Source organism: Bos mutus, chromosome 17 (genome assembly GCF_027580195.1).
Source record: "Bos mutus isolate GX-2022 chromosome 17, NWIPB_WYAK_1.1, whole genome shotgun sequence".
NCBI classification, from domain to species: domain Eukaryota; kingdom Metazoa; phylum Chordata; class Mammalia; order Artiodactyla; family Bovidae; genus Bos; species Bos mutus.
In genome coordinates this window covers 18755204-18773249 of record NC_091633.1, presented here as the reverse complement: position 1 = coordinate 18773249, position 18046 = coordinate 18755204, and the positions used below count along the sequence as shown (strand labels likewise).

The window sequence follows — 18046 nt, the reverse complement described above, 5'->3', positions numbered from 1 at the left end:
GAATATAAAATTAACCTGATCAGTTAAATACAGATTTTAAAGGTGCACGTTTAATTTCGTTGCTTTTTCTTTTTTTTCTGTTACTTGAACCCCGCGACAAGCGGGATCTTAGCTCCCGGACGCGGGCCCCCTGCAGGGGGAAGCTCCCACTCTTAACCAGTGGACCGCCGGGAAGTCCCTAACTTCGTTGCCTTAATCTCAATCACTTTAAAATTTAATTTTAATTATTTTCAAATTAAATGAACAAATGGTCAGCCTCCTAGCCGTTCAGACCTTGACCGAAAGCGTCGACTCTTTCACTCAGTGCCAGTCCATGTCTACCCGGAACCTGCCCTCCTGCAAAAGTTTCTGTAGGGACCCAGTCTTTAGGTGCGCCGCCTTTGCCCCACCCATCACGGTATTGTTGGGCATTTTTATTGGCTATAGAGCTCTGGTTTCGTTGCTCTGATTGGTCATCGGCGTGCCGTCGCGAGGCAGTTTCCTGGGATACGCCGCGGGCCAGGGGAGGCCTAGGGGAGGTTGTGAGGTTCCCTGAGCAGGAATCCGGCCGGGGCGCGCACCGGGTCTCCTGGACTTAGTTCGTGAGCGCCATGGCCAGCGTCCACGAGAGCCTCTACTTCAACCCCATGATGACCAATGGGGTGGTGCATGCCAACGTATTCGGTATCAAGGACTGGGTGACGCCGTATAAGATCGCGGTGCTAGTGTTGCTGAACGAGATGGGCCGCACGGGCGAGGGCGCCGTTAGCCTCATGGAGCGGCGAAGGCTCAACCAGCTGCTCCTGCCGCTGCTGCAGGTGAGGGTCTCCGGTTCATCCAGCAAACCCTTACTGTGCACCGGCTCTGTGATGGGACAGCTCCCTGGGGGCTGGGGGCACGGGGGTTTATCGGATACTCTCTCTGCCCTTTTGGACTGAGAAAAATATAGTTATTACCACCAGCTAACACTTAGTACTTACTATGGACCAGGCACTTTACATGCATTTTTCTGGGCAGGTTTATATATGACTCCAGCATTTATTAGCTGAGTGACGGGGGAAAGAGTTATTTTCGCAGATCCTCCGTTTTATGTAGAATGAGGCTACATGTAGGCTGGAGCGTTGGAGACACAGGTACCCTAGAGGTACCTGTTAGAGACGCTGTACCGTAGAGGACCGTAATAAGTGGTAACAATGACAAAAAAGTAACAGCCAACATTGATCACTTACTGTGTACTAAGCACTTGATGGGCTTCCCTGGTGGCTCAGACGGTAAAGAATCTTCCCACAATGCGGGAGACCCGGGTTCAATCTCTGAGTTAGAAAGATCCCCCCTGGAGAAGGGAATGGCAAGAACCCATTCCAGTATTTTTGCCTGGAGAATTCCAAGGACAGAGGAACCTGGCGGCCTATAGTCCATTGGTTCGCAAAGAGTCGGACACGACTGAGCAACTAACACAAGCACTTTACATGTTTTATCTCCCTTTGCAGACTCAGATTGTAACTCTACTGCTTACCTGCTGTGCGACTTGGGCAAGTTCCATAACGTGTTTGGGTCTTTGCTTTTGCTCTGTAAAATGGCAAACAATGAGAGGAACTGTCATGTGATGGCTGTGTTAAGTTAGAAAATCCATGAGAACATTTTACAGTGTTTGGCACATAATAAATGCTCCATCAATTTTAGCTATTTTCATTTTAATCTCATGCACTTTCCCTTAGATCAGTTGTGGTTTTTCCATTTATTCGGATGATTATATGAGGGACGTCTCTCTCCCCTACTAGACTGTAACCTCCATGAGGGCATTAGTTTGTCCTGTTCTTTCTCACCTTGTATCCCCAAAGCCTAGTACACTATAGTTTATAACAAGCTTTTTTTCAATTAAGAATTTTTTAAAATGTGGACTGTTTTTTTAAGTCTTTATTGAATTCGTTACAATATTGCTTCTGTTTTATGTTTTGATTTTTTTGGCTGCAAGGCATGTGGGACTGACCAGGGATCAAACCCACACCCCCTGCATTGGAAGGCAGTCTTAACCACTGGCCCACCAGGGAAGTCCTTACAAAGGGCTTTTTTTAATCCATCACCCTCTTTGGGGCAGGGGGAGGAGTACTGAGGACACAGATTAAGTGACTTGCCCAATTAGTTAGATAAAAGTAGCAGGGTCTCTAGAACTTGCAGCTCCCAGTCCTGTCTCCATTACTGTTATAAGTTTAGAGCCCAAAAAACTGAAGTCTGTCACTGTTTCCATTGTTTCCCCATCTATTTGCCATGAAGTGATGGGACCAGATGCCATGATCTTAGTTTTCTGAATGTTGAGTTTTAAGCCAACTTTTTCACTCTCCTCTTTCACTTTCCTCAAGAGGCTCTTTAGTTCTTCTTCACTTTCTGCCATAAGGGTGGTGTCATCTGAATATCTGAGGTTATTGATATTTATCCCGGCAATCTTGATTCCAGCTTGTGCTTCATCCAGCCTGGCATTTTAATCAACATGTATAACATCTAGCTAAGTTCCAGCCTTTATTATTTGTTTATTGTTTGACTTTAAAAATTAGCTGATTTTTAACTACTCAACTAATACACAAAGATTCATTGTAAAACTTTAAATGATACTAAAGTTGATAGAGTGGAAGTTTATCCTGTTTCCTCAGAGATTATCAGGGTTCATATTCCTTCATTCAGCTATTAACATTTACTGAGTAACGGTTCAGAGTGGATCTTTCTAGACCTTTTGCTATGTATACCTGTATATAGATAGGTTGATGCGTATGATTGTAAGTATGTATACTTGTATCCTTTTTGTTTAATTCTGCATTTTTTTTGTTTGTTCATTTCACATAAGTGCTACTTCTATGCTACAGCTTGTTCCTTTCACTTAGTAAGTCTTGGAGATCATTCCATGTCAGCATATTTGAGTAGATTTACCTCATCCTTTGTAACGGCTGCATTTTATTCCACAGTGAGAAAAGAAACATAATTTAACTCATACTTTAAAAAAATTAAGCAGTTTTCTTTTTTTTGCCATACTTTAAGGCATCTAGGATCTTAGCTCTCACATCAGGGATTGAACCCATGCCCCCTGCAGTGGAAGCCAGAGTCTTAACCATTGGACTGCCAGGGAAGTCCTTAACTCATACTTTTAATTAATGTTAAAATTTATAGATTATAACTGAGCTCTTTATTAACGGCCTTATAGATTCTTTAGTTTTTCTTCATTTCAAACGTATGGGGAGCATACCTTCCCCGGAAGCGGGCTTGCTGGGTTATCCACAACTGAAAGTGACATGTGTACTGTCAACTTACTCTCCAAAAGTATTCAGTGTTTAGTTGTAAACCTCAGCTAGGTTGAAATCTTCCTGATAGCTGAGGTCACATACTCTCTGTCTCTAACGATACCTTTTATGAACTTGGTTAGATAATATGACTGCCTACCTTCCGGTGTTTTGGAGGATCAAATGAGATTATGTTTCTGAAAAATAGGACCCCTGTGTTAGTATATGTTCTCCAGGGTACAAAACAATTTGAATTATTTTACTTAATCGTTGCCACAAACATGGGACGTTATTGTTATCTCCATCTTACTGATGAAGGGCCCAGGGAGGCAACACCTTTGCTACAATTACCAAACTGAGAATGAAAGAACCTCAGACTACAGATTCTATGCTTTTTTTTTTTCCATTTTAAGTCATTCCTCCAACTAAGAGAGAATGCATGCAAATGTGAAATATTGCTGTAGTGTTTTATGCAGATAGGTTTTTTTTTTTCTGCTTCCTGGTTTGAGATTTCATGTTTGAATAACTTTAAAACAGAAAGGTTGGATAGGGGAGGGAGAGGGATAAATTGGGAGATTAGGATTGACGTATACATATTACTGTACATAAAATAGATAACTAATAAGGATGTACTGTATAGCATGGAAAATGACTCAATACTCTGTAATGGCCTATATGGGAAAAGCATCTAAAAAAGAGTGGATATGTGTATATATGTGTATATATACATATGATTCACATTGCTGTACACCTGAAACTCAGACAACATTGAAAATCAACTACATTCCAGTTTAAAAAAAGAAAGCAGAGAGGTTGATAAATGAATTCATGTATGCAGCTGTTTATCAATCTCCAGCTCTTTAAAATTTTTCTGTAACCTTTCAATCTCTCCTTTACCCAGGGCCCAGATATTACACTGTCTAAACTTTACAAATTAATTGAAGAATCTTGTCCTCAGCTGGCAAACTCAGTGCAGATCAGGTAAACTCCATTTTCTTCTGTATATATGAAAAGATGTCAAAGTAGATGGAAATTAGAAAATGGCACATGGTGATTATTTCCTTAAAAAAAAGATATCTTTGTTATTCTGGCTTGTTTTCCTAAGTACCTTAATTTGATTTTTTTTAAATGGATAGCATTAAATATACTGCTTCAGAATTTATTATTGTGTATGGATCTACTTTGTTCCTTTTAGTTGTTGCAGAGAATTTCATTTTTACTGGCTGATACGCTACTTTGAGAAATTTTATAATCAAGAAAACATCAGCAATGATATTTTTCAGAATATGGGGGTGACATTTTGGATTTTCAAATAGATTCATTTTTGGTGATTGTGGAATATGAAATGTGGGAAGATGTTCAAAGGGCCTTCCTAAAATCCTTACCTCATTTTTCTTGTTCAGAATCAAACTGATGGCTGAAGGCGAATTGAAGGATATGGAACAATTTTTTGATGACCTTTCAGATTCTTTTTCTGGAACTGAACCAGAGGTTCACAAAACAAGTGTAGTAGGTATGAAATTCTTCTAAGGAGAGCAGAGAATATTTTCACTGAAGTGAATGGCTCTCTGAGTCACATCTGTTGTTAACTCTGCTGTAATCTGAGCACAGGCAGTGGGGATGTTGGACATGTTTTATCCATTGCCTTGCCATTTTGATCTGTGTTTAAATAACTGTCTCGTGGGAAAGCATTTTCTGTTTTGTCTACTGTCATCAGAGTATTAGACTGATTGTGGAGCCTTTCAGGGTTTCTCAGCTGTTTCCCACAGTCCTCTGCTCACTTGTACACATTGCACAACTAAGTCAGGGTCACCAGCTAAAGTTTTATGAAGAGAGTAAGAGTAGATTATTGTTACAGTTTATAAGTCTAGGGTATACATGAAGTTTCCTGATTCTTTTCTGTTAGCTTTATAGCCATGCTCCATCCACCTGACTTTTCTTTCCTGGTAGTTTTTATGTTATTTACCATCAGTTATTTGTTGATCTTCCATGTGCCAGGCTCTGGACTTGAAGAGAGACTGGAACCTTTCTCTTAAGGCAGATTACATTCTTGTGGTTTTGGGGAGAAGGGCGGGCAGATAGTAAAAAGTAAACAAATACAATAACTTCTGATAGTTCTAACAGTCATGAGAGGATACATTGGCTGGATAAAAAGTGGAGTGTGGGTGGGAGGACTGAGCTTTTAATATAAAGAGAAAATCAGCTTCAAAGGTGATGAAAGAACATTGTGGAGGAAACAACAACTCCAAGTATCTTCTTTTCAATTATTTTGAAGGAAGAATTGCAACAAATAGTCATTGACTTGGAGTCGCCCAGTTTTTGAGTTAATGCCTTTGCCTGGTCTGTGTCTTGTTTTGTAGGCTTATTTCTACGTCACATGATCTTGGCCTACAGTAAGCTGTCTTTCAGTCAAGTGTTTAAACTGTACACTGCCCTTCAGCAGTACTTCCAGAATGGTGAGAAAAAGACCATGGAAGATGCTGATATGGAACTGGCCAGCAGAGAGGAGGGCGAAAGGAAAATGGAAAAAGAAGAACTTGACGTATCTATAAGGTAACTTGGGTTTCTCCAGTGTGAATCCCTTTCCTGTGAAATAGCGTCATTACAGGCACAGTAAATCCTCACTCATCCAGAGTTTCTGCATTGGCTGTCATCTTTCTGTCCCTCCAGATCCAGGAAGTGGACCTTTACAGGCTGCATCGGTTAGTTTCTTCCCCTCTAACTTCTGGTTGGGAGGCACTGATGGGAAATCCAGAGGGTCGAGGAGAGTAAGGTCAGGGTGTTGATTCACTGGTTCCCTCCCTTCAAGGTCACGGTGGACTGGGTGTAGGGTCACCGCCTCCATCAGGTGGCCTGCTTTGCAGACCTCAAGGGTCTGGTTACTGGGAAGGTTTCCCAGGCCTGGTGCGAAAGGTGCCCCACTGTTCCCAGCCCTGGGGACTGTATTACTCACTATGGCTTCTCCATCCCCTGCCACTGTTTCTGAAAGTGGTCCTTTATTAAACTTATCTCATGTTACCCCATTTGAATATGCCATTTGTTTTCTGCTGGGATCCTGAGCGGTAGTGTAGTGTTCATTATATCACAGTGAATTAACAATTGATTAATTCTGTGAAAACTTATAGAGTGCCTCCTAAAGTTTAAGCCCTGGGGATGTGGTGGCACTGTTCAGCTAGTTCAAGCCCAAAGCCTAGGTGTGTCCCTGGGTCCTTCCCGTCCTTCACCCCAACAGCCAGTCCTTCTGCATATCCAGCCAGAACTTCCTCCACAGTATGTTTGGAATCAGTTCACTTCTCTCCATCGCCACTGCTTCCCCGATGGTCTCAGTACCTGGTCTTTTTCCTGGATGACTGCTCCAGCCTCCTGGCTGCTTTCCCTGCCTCCATTCTTGTCTCCTTACTCTCAGTTTTTCCTGAAACATCCAAGGGAACCATCACGGATGTAAATCACACCACATGTTCTTATGCCCCAAACCCTCCTTGACTGTCCATGGAATTCAGACAGAAATCGGAGTTACTGTGGCCCTGGTACCTGTCTGATCTGGCCCCTGTCATCTTCCTTACCTCTTTTTCCTGCCTCTCCCTTCACTGTCAGAGTCTAACAGCTCTGGCTTGATTTCAGTTTCTTGAATACGCCCAGCCAAGCTCTGCCTCGGGGTGCCTGGTGTACTCTCTCTGGCTTCTCACCTCCCTCCCTTCCTTTCACCACTGGGCTCCCGTGACCTCCCACAGGCCTTCCCTGACTACGTGTGTGAAGTAACCTCCATCCTAAGTACTTCCATCTTCTTTTTTCCTTCATATATCTCCTCAGTAAGCAACCTTTTGCATTTATTTACTTACTCATTTATATTTGCCTTTGTACTCCATCAAGAGTTAAGACCCTCCTTCTCTGTTATATGTCACCTCCTTTTCCTCAGAGCTTGGCTTGTGGTGTCTGAATATGTGTTGGATGAATGAGAATCAGAACATATCGTCCAATGAGACATGTCCAGTGAGAGAATCAGAACATGTTGTCCAATGCCCGCACTGGTAATTTGCCCCATAAAATACTTCGTGTTGACTCCCTTCCCTTTGCTGTTTCACATCCCCTCTCCCCAGCTGTTACCTGGGATCACCTCCCAAATAGACCACTTGTGTTTGGAGGGGAAAACGTGTGTGTGTGTGTGTGATCTCAGGGAGCCCACGGTCTGGGGAGGAAGACTGACATGGAAACAGATAATGACCTTGTCAGTAATGGTGTGTTCAGAGCTCTGAGAGAAGCAAGCCCCCACCTGCCCTGTATAGACTGGTCCAACCCCCTTGGGAGCTGGCAGGTATAGCCAGAGAATATTTCCCTGCAGTTCCTAGGAGTGGCCTTTGTATGGTTATATGATTTGTTCAGCACACACTGGGAACAAGAAGATTATAGTACCAGTGAGTACTTGCAAAAACTCAAGACTTGCTCACAATGTTTGTCGTGGAGCGGAAAGGCTGTACCTTGTAGAGTTGAGTCTGGCTCTGGAGTCAGACCCCTGGATTTGAATTCTGGCTCTTCCACTCCCTACCTTGGGCAGGTCACCTTCTCTGTACCTCAAATTTCTAACCTGCAAAATGGGGCTTATGTGACCGCCTCAGAGGGTTGTTGTGAGAATTAAATGATAAATCTGTATAAAGTGTTTAGAACTGTGCCTGGTATATAGTAAACATTGGACAAATGTAGCTATTCTTTTTGAAATTTCTCTTTTAAGAAGCTTCCAGGAAACAATGTGATCTCTGTCCTAGCTACTTTATATGCTTTTAAAGTAGAAGAATGTCAGTTCTTCAGAAATGTTAAAATTCAGACTTTTTAAATTAGGTTTGACTTTCTTCTAAATTAATCTGATTTACTTAGGTCTAATTACATTGTTTTGATCCTGTTCTAAGAATTCATTTGTGTGTAATGTAACAGTATGTCTAATATTAAGGTGTATGGTTTCAGAAAATGGTATGCATTCAGTAAACTGAATTTCATCACTGAAATAGAAGAAATGTATTTAAATGTTATTCTAGGGAGTTCCTTGGTGGTCCAGTTGTTAGTACTCGGCGCAGTCATTGGTTGGGAAACTAAAGATCCCACAAGCTGCACAGTGTGGCCACAAAAAAAAAAAGTCCCATTACAGAAGAACGTGCAGACTTGACATTTAGCTTCAGCTTTTCATTTGCTTATTGTTGTTACGGGGCAGCATTTGTTTCCTGCAATAATAGAGGAGGCTTATAGGGTTACACCGTGTGGGTTTGTAGCGGAGACTATTAGTCGCTGGAACAACATCTTCTCTGTGCTCCATAAAGGACCTAACAGAAGTCCTTTAAAAAAAAATTATTCATTTATTTATTTTTGGCTGTGCTGGGTCTTCAGTGCTACATGGACTTTCTCTAGTTGCAGAGAGTAGGGGGTGGGGTGGGTGGGGAGGGCTACTCACTTGTTGTTTTGCATGGGCTTCTCATAGCAGCGGCTTCTTTTGTTGCAGAGCACAGGCTTCAGGGCCCAGGGGCTTCGGTAATTCTGGCTCCCAGGCTCTAGAGCACAGGCTCAGTAGTTGCGATGCGCAGGCTTAATTGCTCTGTGTATGTGGGATCTTCCTGGACCAGGGATCAAACCCATGTGTCTTGCATTGGCAGGTGGATTTTTTTTTTTTTTTCAACTGCAGTTGCTCAAGCATCTGTGCTCAGACAAAACAAAAACAACCCAAATGATTGAGGTTAGAGAGAATACAAAATAACAATGCTGAGAGCTGGGGTGGGGAGGAGGCACATTCTTCTCAGATTAGGGCCACCTGTGCACCCTGCCTTCTGCTGTCTGTGGAGTTTGCTTCCTCCCGCTGGGCTGTGGCTTGCGGGTCTAAAATCCATTCTCCACTGGGCGCCGGCAGCTGTAACCACTGCTGTCAGTTGACGAGGCTCCCCTGTTGCCCTACCGAGGAAGTGCAGGATGGATCCTCAGTACCATGGGTCCGCCCGGTGCTGCTGGTTGTAGAGCTATAGTTGGATCTGATCTTTGATCTGACTCACAAGGTTCATGGACAGCAGGATTCCCACGAGCTGCGGGATGGCCAGGCCCAGTGCCACACCACCAAGTACGAAGAGGTTGCTGTGTATCCAGTTAACCAATCTGTCAATACAGCCATGGGTGTAGATGACTTGACTAGCTTCCGAGTAGTCAAAGGTCTGCATACCTTGGCCACACATGGTGTTGATCACTGCCTGGTTAGGGGTAGGCAAGCAACAGGAGTAATGCACAGAATAGTGCTCATGCCTGGGGTTGTCTTCTGAACAGTTGAAGTACATGTTCAGGGACCAGTCCTTATAGGAAATCCCTCCACAGTAGCTGAACTCCTTCTGGCCAAAGATCTATGAGATTCTGAAGGTCCAAGTTATCTCGGTAGTGCACAATGGCATTATTGATAATCTCACTCACTTTGCCCCGCACCTTGTCTGAGAAGACGAAGCCCAGGACCCCAGCTGCCAGCTGTAGCAGGAACACAATGGTGGGACAGAGGGAGAGCATCTGCAGGAGGCAGACGTTCTCGCAGAGAGATCATCTGATGCAGCCGCAGAAGGTGAGCAGGAACCTCAGGATGCCCACCAGGATCAGCAGGATGGCCGGGTCCACGGCCAGGCAGGCCAGCGCTGCCTCTGGGGGAGTGGCTGTTTGTCTGCTCTGGTGCCGACTGAATGGGGTACCTGGGATGGGGGGGCACTCCCAGAACTGTCCTCCTCCCCTGGTGGGGACTCTCCAGTGTGGCTAAAGGTTACAGGGAGCAGTACTGCCCTCCCACGGGGAGAACACCAAGGGCCCAGAAGGGTCTGTGGCCTTTAATTTGAGGAACTAACAACTTAAGAGCCTTTATTCCCAGGCTTGAGAGAGGAGGAACCATCTTCACTCCAGAAAAGAATTAGAATGGCATTAGGCCCACTGGCTTTTGCCGATTCTGTTTCCTGGACACTTCGTGTAGAGGAATAGGAATGGAGGTTGAGTTTCTCTGGAACAGAGCAAAGGGAGGGCTGAAGCCTCTGGTTAGTCTTTGCACCCAGAAGCCTACCTTCTTCCCTAGACACACTCTAAGCCTAAAATGCAGGTGGATCTCAGAAGAAGAGCTCGGGGAAATCCAGGTGAACTGGCTTGGGTGGCCAGGCAGAGGAAACCTCCAGGATTTGGCTAGAGGGTGGCTGCCCTGTTAGCTCCATAGCTTCTGTGGGGAGGAGGGCTGAAGGGCCAGGGGTGAAAGAGGCAGGGGAGAAAGGCGCTGGCAGGCTGATTCTTTACCACTGAGCCACCAGGGAAGCCCCAAAGTCCCTTTTAACTAACAAAAATTTCTAACAAAAGTAGAAAGTCTTTGGTGTTTCTTCACTTGTCAATGATTTAATAAAAATCTCCCAACTTCATTAATTTATTCGACAAATGCTTATTCAGTGCTTCTGGTGGGCCAGGTACTGTGTTAGGTGCTGCACTGTCTTCATGGAGGAGAAAGTCCCTGTCCTCGCGGAGTTTACGTGGGGAGGGTGAGAGGGGAGTCGAGAGGTAACTCCATTAACAGGTAATGTAACTTCAGGGTATGCCACGAAGGAAAGGAATACCTAGGGCTCGAGGATACAGAGTAACTGTGGAGTGCTGTCAGGAAAGGGCCCTTTAAGACTGGGGGCTTGCTGACAGAGGAACCAGCCCTGAGAAGAGTTGTCAGAGCACATGCAGACTCACAGCTCTCAAGACAGGACAGACTGACATACCGGAGGGACAGAAGGAGGACAGTGTGACCTGAGCACGTGAGGTCAGGAGGAGGGGAGCCAGGTCACCCCTCTGGTCACATACCTCCAAGCGTTCAGGTCCTCATGGCCTTCTTGGAGTGTTTTGAAACTGTTCCCTGTCTCAGTCCTTCACCTCCCCTGCTTTTGTTTTGTTTCTACCCTGCTCAGGAATCTCCAGAGACAGAGTCTCCCGGCCTGGTATCTGAGGTGTTCCCCAGTTGACCTTTCTGACCTCAATTTCTGTTCCTCAACTTGGGTCCTTTACCCCAGCCATCCAGCTCTGCTCGTATCCCTCCAACAGGCCGGGCATTTTCCCATTCTGTGTCTTTTATTTTCCTTTGCTAGAATGCCTTCTTCCATCCTCATCATTTCTCCACTCCTTCCCCACTTTTAAAGTCCTCATCACTCCAAGTGGAGTGGTTTCTCCCGTTTCTAATGCAGAGATAATATACATTCATTCATTCATTCATATTGCTTACTGCCATCACGTCACATGGGCTGGACTTAGCCTTCACTAAGACTGTGAGCCCATAAAGACATTGTCTTTTCAGGGACCTAGACTTGTGTTTTATGTGTGCCCCGGCTCCATTTGTTGATTGTCTAATCCTGTTGTATTTTTTAAATTTCAGTTATAGTGGGTGATTTAAGCACTTTAGAGGAGTTTCCAGAGTCCTTTTGAAAATCAGATGAATGCCATGCACTATCCTCGCATTAAAAATGTGTATTTTGCATGCAGCTTTACAAGGTTCATGGGCTCCTAAAGCCCTTCACAGGCCCAGGTTAAATGTCTTTGATATACAGCCACTTGTAAGTCTAAAATTCTGTCTCAGCTGGTAATTGGATTCATAAACAAATTTATTGGTGTCCTTTTCCTAAATGAATAACACCCTTCCTAAACTGAATACCTTTGTGGCCTGTTAAGAGTTACTTTCTCTGGCATGTATTTGAGGCCCTGAGGAAGCACGGGAGGAGTCAGTAAAAGGATGGGGTGCGGTGGTATTCTCACTTGCTTTTCCCAACCTTGTTCACGTTGGCCACTGTTGCCACCAAGGAAAAAAGTGAAAAGTGAAAGTGAAGTCGCTCACTCATGTCCAAGGCCAAACTTGATCTTCATTTGTAGTAAATCTATTTGCCTTTATTTGTAGCTTTTTGCTTTGTGTGGTTTTGGTTCTCTCTATTTTATTAACTTTTATTGTTCTTGTGTCCTTTATTAACTACCTCAAATCTTTTTTTGGGGAAAGGATTAAGTAAATAAAGCATCTGGTGACGGTGAGCATCATGGACCTTAGAGGAGGGTGGGCCGGGAGCAGTGTATTGCATTTCATCCAGATCCTCATTGGCCTCTAGCCTTTTTGTGTACTGCCGTATTTATTTCAGGACTTGGGCTTACTTTCTTTGAGGGATATGTTAAGAGAAAAGGGCATCTTATTGCCCAGACACTTCACTCTTCTGTTTGAGAGCTTGGCCTATGCGTTTTCTTTCCACTTCCCTCTAGGTCACTGTTGTTTCAGTGATCTTTGTTGTACCGGGTCGGGCTGGTCCTGGGCATCTCTGATACCTGCAGAATCTGATACACTTGCTGCCTTGTGAAACCAAGAGAATATTAGAGCAGCTTTTCCCAGAGTATTTTCTATGGGGTGCTAGCCCTTCCTGATAGATAGGAAATTATAAGGAGTTCATCAGGGCTGGGGTGTAGATGAGAAGGCAGGAGAGAGAGGTAGGACCACTCAGGAAGCATTGCACCTGCCCTGCTAAGCAACGTGGGCTTTATTCTGGAAGGCAGTGGGATTCCCCAGAGGGGCTTTAAGTCAGGGATGATACACTTGCGGCATCTGGGATCCTAGTTTCCTGACCAGGGATCCAGCCAGCATCCCTTGCATTGGAAGCAGAGTCTTAACCACGGACCACCAGGGAAGTCCCTAGACCTGCATATTAGAAAGATCATGCTGGAGGCTGTATAGAGTTGAGATCTGCTTATTAAATCATGTAAATTTTATCAGGACATTCAGCATCATTCCTGAGAAGAGAATTAATTTTAAAAGTTTTTAAGCTTTTCTGATGAATCTATTTGACTTTGTTAGCATTACCATTTTCACTATTGTTTAATTCTTTATTGTTTTTACTTAATTTTTTTCCAGAGAAGAAGAGGTATCGTGCAGTGGGCCTCTGTCCCAAAAACAAGCAGAATTTTTTCTTTCTCAACAGGTAAGTTGGTTCTGTGATTTGTCATTTTTTTTTTTTAATTCTGTGACATTATTTGTTGTTGCTGTTCCGTTGCTCAGTCACGTCCGATTCTTTGTGACCCCATGGACCGCAGCACACCAGGCTTCCCTGTCCTTCACCGTCTGCTGTCATGACGTATATGTTTGTTATGTGAGTAGGTTTATTAGTAAAGCGGCATTATTCTTACTCTTGGTCCTTTTTTCTTCACTAACAATGCAACTGTAGCTATATGTCCCTCCCTATTTTGTATGTGATTTTATTTCTCTATTAGAGTCGTAATGCATGTTCATTTAGTAATGGTGTCGACTAACACAGCCCCAAAGCGTGATTTGGAAGACTTACTACCCTTTTCCCAACTTTTCATCAAGGACATTTTCAAACAGAAATAAAATTGAAAAGCCTTGTACAGCGAATACCCACATACCCATCATCTGGGTCCTACAATTAATATTTCGCTCTGTTTATCATATATCTACCCATCTAGTCACCATTTCATCGTATTTTTTTGATACATTTCAAGTTGCAAACACCAGTACACTTTAGCCCAGACATTTCTTACTAGTGTTTTCAAACCTACTTTAGTTTTTTTTTTTTGGTAATACAAGCTGAACGTTTTTCTTTCATGTTGTTTTCAGCAAAGAATTTTGATTTTTGCTCTATTTTTAAGTTTCCTCTAATTTTATTATTAATTTTCTTTCTGCTGAAAGATGTAATGTTTAGATCTAGATGCAGATAATAGAGTCACCCCTGCAAATGAATTTTAGACAGATTAGAAAACTTGCTCCTTTCCATCAGCTTAATAATTAACTTTAACGTGAGGTTTCAGTAGCACCTTGTTCGCCTCTTTAAATTATGACGTGCACAAACCTTCTTTTCAATGCAATGCATCTAAAGTTTTGATACCTGTAACTTTTTTTTTTTGGTTGCAATTGTTTAAGAATCATGGATTTATTTTTTGTAACTCTTTGGCTATTGTCCTTGTGTATCCTGACAGCGCCATGTGTGTCAGCCCATGTCAATCAAGATGGGTGATTATGAAATGCCAGACTCCTAAATTAAATGTTTTGGAATTCAGTGGGTAAATAAAAATGCTGCTTTGGGGATATTAAAAAAAAAAAAAAGAAAAACCCATCTAGACAATTGGTTACCTGTAGAGGAGAAAATGAAGCTGGACCCTCACCTCATCTTTGCACCTCAGTACTTTACAGGTAGATTAAAGGCTTCACTGTAAACATTTAAAGTTATAATTAGACTAGAAGGAACTCCATATTAACTTTTAACTGATCTCTGGATGGGGAACTTTCTAAACATAAGAACTGTGGAAGAAAATATGTAGGAGATCATTTGATGTTTTTCAGCATAAAAATGAAAAATGTCTGCATGTTAGTACATTTTCTGACAAAATTAAAAGTCAAACAACAAAATGGGAAAAGGATTTGCAATACATATGACAAAGGATTGATACTTTTGCTTTAAAAATGGTATTTTCAAAGACCAGTTGATGATGAGACAAATGTATAATATATTATTAAATGAAAAGGGCAGATAGTAAAATGATATATTCTAATTTTGTTAAAAAAGTGTGCATGCTGCTGCTGCTGCTGAGTCACTTCAGTCGTGTCCGACTCTGCGACCCCATAGACGGCAGCCCACCAGTGTATATGTATAAGTACATACACACGCAAACACACATACATATACCCACGCACAGAAAAAAGACTGGAATAAGATACACTGACATAAAAATGGTGTTATTTCTGGATGGAGGAGTAACAGATGATTTTCTGTGTGCTTTTCTGTTTTCTTCTGTATGCTTTTTCATATTTTTGGAATCTCCTGTAATGCTACAATGAATTAAAATGGAGTTAGAAGTTATTGTTAATCAAAGAAAAATTTGTCTATGTAAAATTGAAGTGTCTAGAACCCAGTTAAGTACTAATCATTAATTTAGAAGTAGTTTTCTACATATTTTATATAATTGTTGCTGGTAACATCCATATGAAACAGAAAACCAGGAGAAGGGCAAGTGTGTGCCATAAGGCTCTTTGCCAGACTATGAATACATACTTCCTGCCTTGAAGGCACTCACAGTCTGGGGGTGGGGTCAGCTAGCACTAGTAATATAATTTAATAAGTACTGCAGGAAGGGTTAGTGCAGGGGGCTTATAGGAGCATGTAGGTGCTTATGGGAGAAGCAGGTGGCTGAAATCTAAACTGGGCCCTGAAGGCTGAGTAGGCTTTTGCATGGAAGAGTGTGTGGGTGGGGTTGGTGGTTGCGAGACATAATTCCAGGAAGAGGAAACAGTGTTCTGCAAGGTCAAGAGGAGAGTGTAGGACCTTTCTTGGTGGCTCAGTGGTAAAGAATCCGCCTGTCAATGCAGGAGACACAGGTTTGATCCCTACTCCAGGATGGTCCCACATGGTGAGGAGCAACTCGGCCCATGCGCCATAACCACTGAGCCTGTGCTCTAGAGACTGGGAGCCATAACTACTGAGCTCATGTGCTGCAACCACTGAAGCCCAAGTGCCTTAGAACCTGCACTCTGTGACAAGAGAGGCCACTGGAATGAGAAGCTGCGCACACCGCAACTAGAGAAAAGCCCGCACAGCAATGAAGACCCAGCACAGCCAAAAATAAATAAATGAATAAAATTGTTAAAAAAAAAAAAAAAAAAGGAAAGTGTAGGTGCAGAGAAGAAAGTAATCAGATATTTAATATATGTGTCCATATGTTTATTGGCCATTTCTTTCTACTGAGAGTTGTCATTTTTAACTTTCAGGCTTCTTTGTTGAAGAATGATGAGACCAAAGCCCTCACTCCAGCTTCTTTGCAGAAAGAATTGAACAACTTGTTGAAATTTAATCCTGATTTTGCTGAAGCGGTGAGCCTCTTCCAGAATCTGTTCCTAAATTAGAAAGCAGGGACAAGACTTTTGAATAGTCAAGTAAATGTGGATTGGCCCGCTGACCTGGGTTCTTAGAAAGAAATCCTGTGGTTGGCATGTAATTGACTTAGCCTAGGCTCCTCCCCCACCCAGGAGGGATTTCTTCAATCTATTGATGCTCTCTTTCATTCATCTCTGATGTTGTGAATTACGGACAGGAGATGAAGGAGATGACAGACTGATTTTTTAAAGTTTGAGGCCCCAAAATTCTTTTCTCCTCTTTTGTAAATGTTTTTGTTGGTGTATATATTTTTTAAGTTAAATAATTCTATTCCTTATTGAATTTTTATCCTGAGAACTTTCTTAATAGCACCTGGGTTTTGCCATCTGACTTTATCCACATGTAGAAATACATCTGCTTTGCTCCTTAGTAACTGGGATCTGCCTGCTGGAGGGAGTTTTAATTCAGTGAACCAAACAAAATGAAAATAGTGTCAAAATAGAAGATAATTAACTTCGAAAACTAATAAACTAGTAAAAGTCTCACTGGGTTTTAACTTGGACATTTAGAAAAATTGGTTTTATATTTGTATGAATTCAGGTTTTAAGACCTTTTTTTTTTATACTGACACAATTCCTTAATATCTAAGCTAGGTGATTCCCCCTCCATCCTCATGTATAATCCATGGATCCTAATATAACCAGTGGATGAGTATTTAGGACAAAACTCTGACACCCATGCTGGTGGAATTCCCTTTATTTTGTTTGGGGACACATTCTGGGGAAGAAACCACCTACTGTACCTTAAGTCTATTTTATTCTGCCTGTGGGGAAAAGATTAAGCTAAACTGTGACTTAGGAGGGTAGGGGATACGTGGATGTCTACAGCCAGTGGACCTCTCTGAATTAATCTAACACAAGAGGAACTTAACATTTAAAATATGTTGAATGTTCCTCCTCTTAGCACTACCTCAGCTACTTAAACAACCTCCGAGTTCAAGACGTTTTCAGTTCAACACACAGCCTCCTTCATTATTTTGACCGCCTGATTCTTACTGGAGCCGAAAGCAAGAGTAATGGGGAAGAGGGCTATGGCCGGAGCTTGAGATATGCAGCTCTAAACCTGGCTGCCCTGCACTGCCGCTTTGGTCACTAGTAAGTGTATAAACTTGTCCATGTAGAAATTGAAGAAACTATCTCTCAAATGTTAATTGAGATGTGTTTTATTTATTTATTTATTTTTTTATTTTATTTAAAAAAAATCACATGCTCCCCATCCTGAACCCTCCTCCTCCCAACCTCCCCAAATCCCCTGGGCCTTCCCAGCGCACCAGCCCCAAGCATCCAGCATCGTGCACTGAACCTGGACTGGCATCTCGTGACATTTGACATTCTCCCAAAACAGAGTCCATAAGACTGTTGTATTTGAGTGTCTCTTTTGCTGTCTCGTACAGAATGAACCATGAGATGTGTTTTTAAAAATAGGCTGTATTTGACTTAAAGAATGAACTTAATGGTTACCAGAGGGGAAGGGTGGGGGGTAGGGATAGTTAGGGGGTCTGGGATTGACATGCACACACTATTTTTATATTTAAAATAGATAACCAGCAAGGACCTGCTGTGTAGCAAAGGAACTCTGCTCAATATTACGTAATAATCTAAATGGGAAAATAATTTGAAAAAGAATAGATACATGTATTTAATAGATATATAACCAAATCACTTTGCTGTACACCTGAAACTAACACAGCATTGTTAATCAACTGTACACCAATATAAAATAAAAAGTTTAAAAAATATGCTGTATATTTTTAAAAAAGGAGGAGGAGGGGGAAGAAAAGAGAAAAAGAGATTGTTCAACCTGAGCTTGTCAATAACTTGCAAAGAAGGAAGCTTTTTCCACTGAACAGAAGATAATGAAAGAGTCTGC

The 18046-nt window shown here is 42.5% G+C and overlaps 1 protein-coding gene and 1 pseudogene across 2 annotated transcripts in view; one reads left to right on the top strand and one right to left on the bottom strand.

The window, feature by feature from the left end:
- Nucleotides 1–484: 484 nt before the first annotated feature.
- The window catches only part of ANAPC5 (anaphase promoting complex subunit 5), a 35559-nt gene continuing 17997 nt past the window's right edge, over nt 485–18046 (top strand). Inside the window, exons 1-7 of one of the 2 annotated variants that reach the window (XM_014481112.2) lie at nt 485–797; nt 4150–4229; nt 4652–4761; nt 5609–5801; nt 13147–13213; nt 16012–16113; nt 17081–17271. In XM_014481112.2, the coding sequence (XP_014336598.2) occupies nt 591–797; nt 4150–4229; nt 4652–4761; nt 5609–5801; nt 13147–13213; nt 16012–16113; nt 17081–17271 (950 nt within the window). In that variant the 5' untranslated portion in view covers nt 485–590. Of the gene's footprint in view, nt 798–4149; nt 4230–4651; nt 4762–5608; nt 5802–13146; nt 13214–16011; nt 16114–17080; nt 17272–18046 lie in introns of those variants that run through there. The other variant, XM_070386197.1, reaches the window with a different exon arrangement.
- Nucleotides 9203–11318, bottom strand: LOC102277232 (tetraspanin-33 pseudogene; annotated as a pseudogene).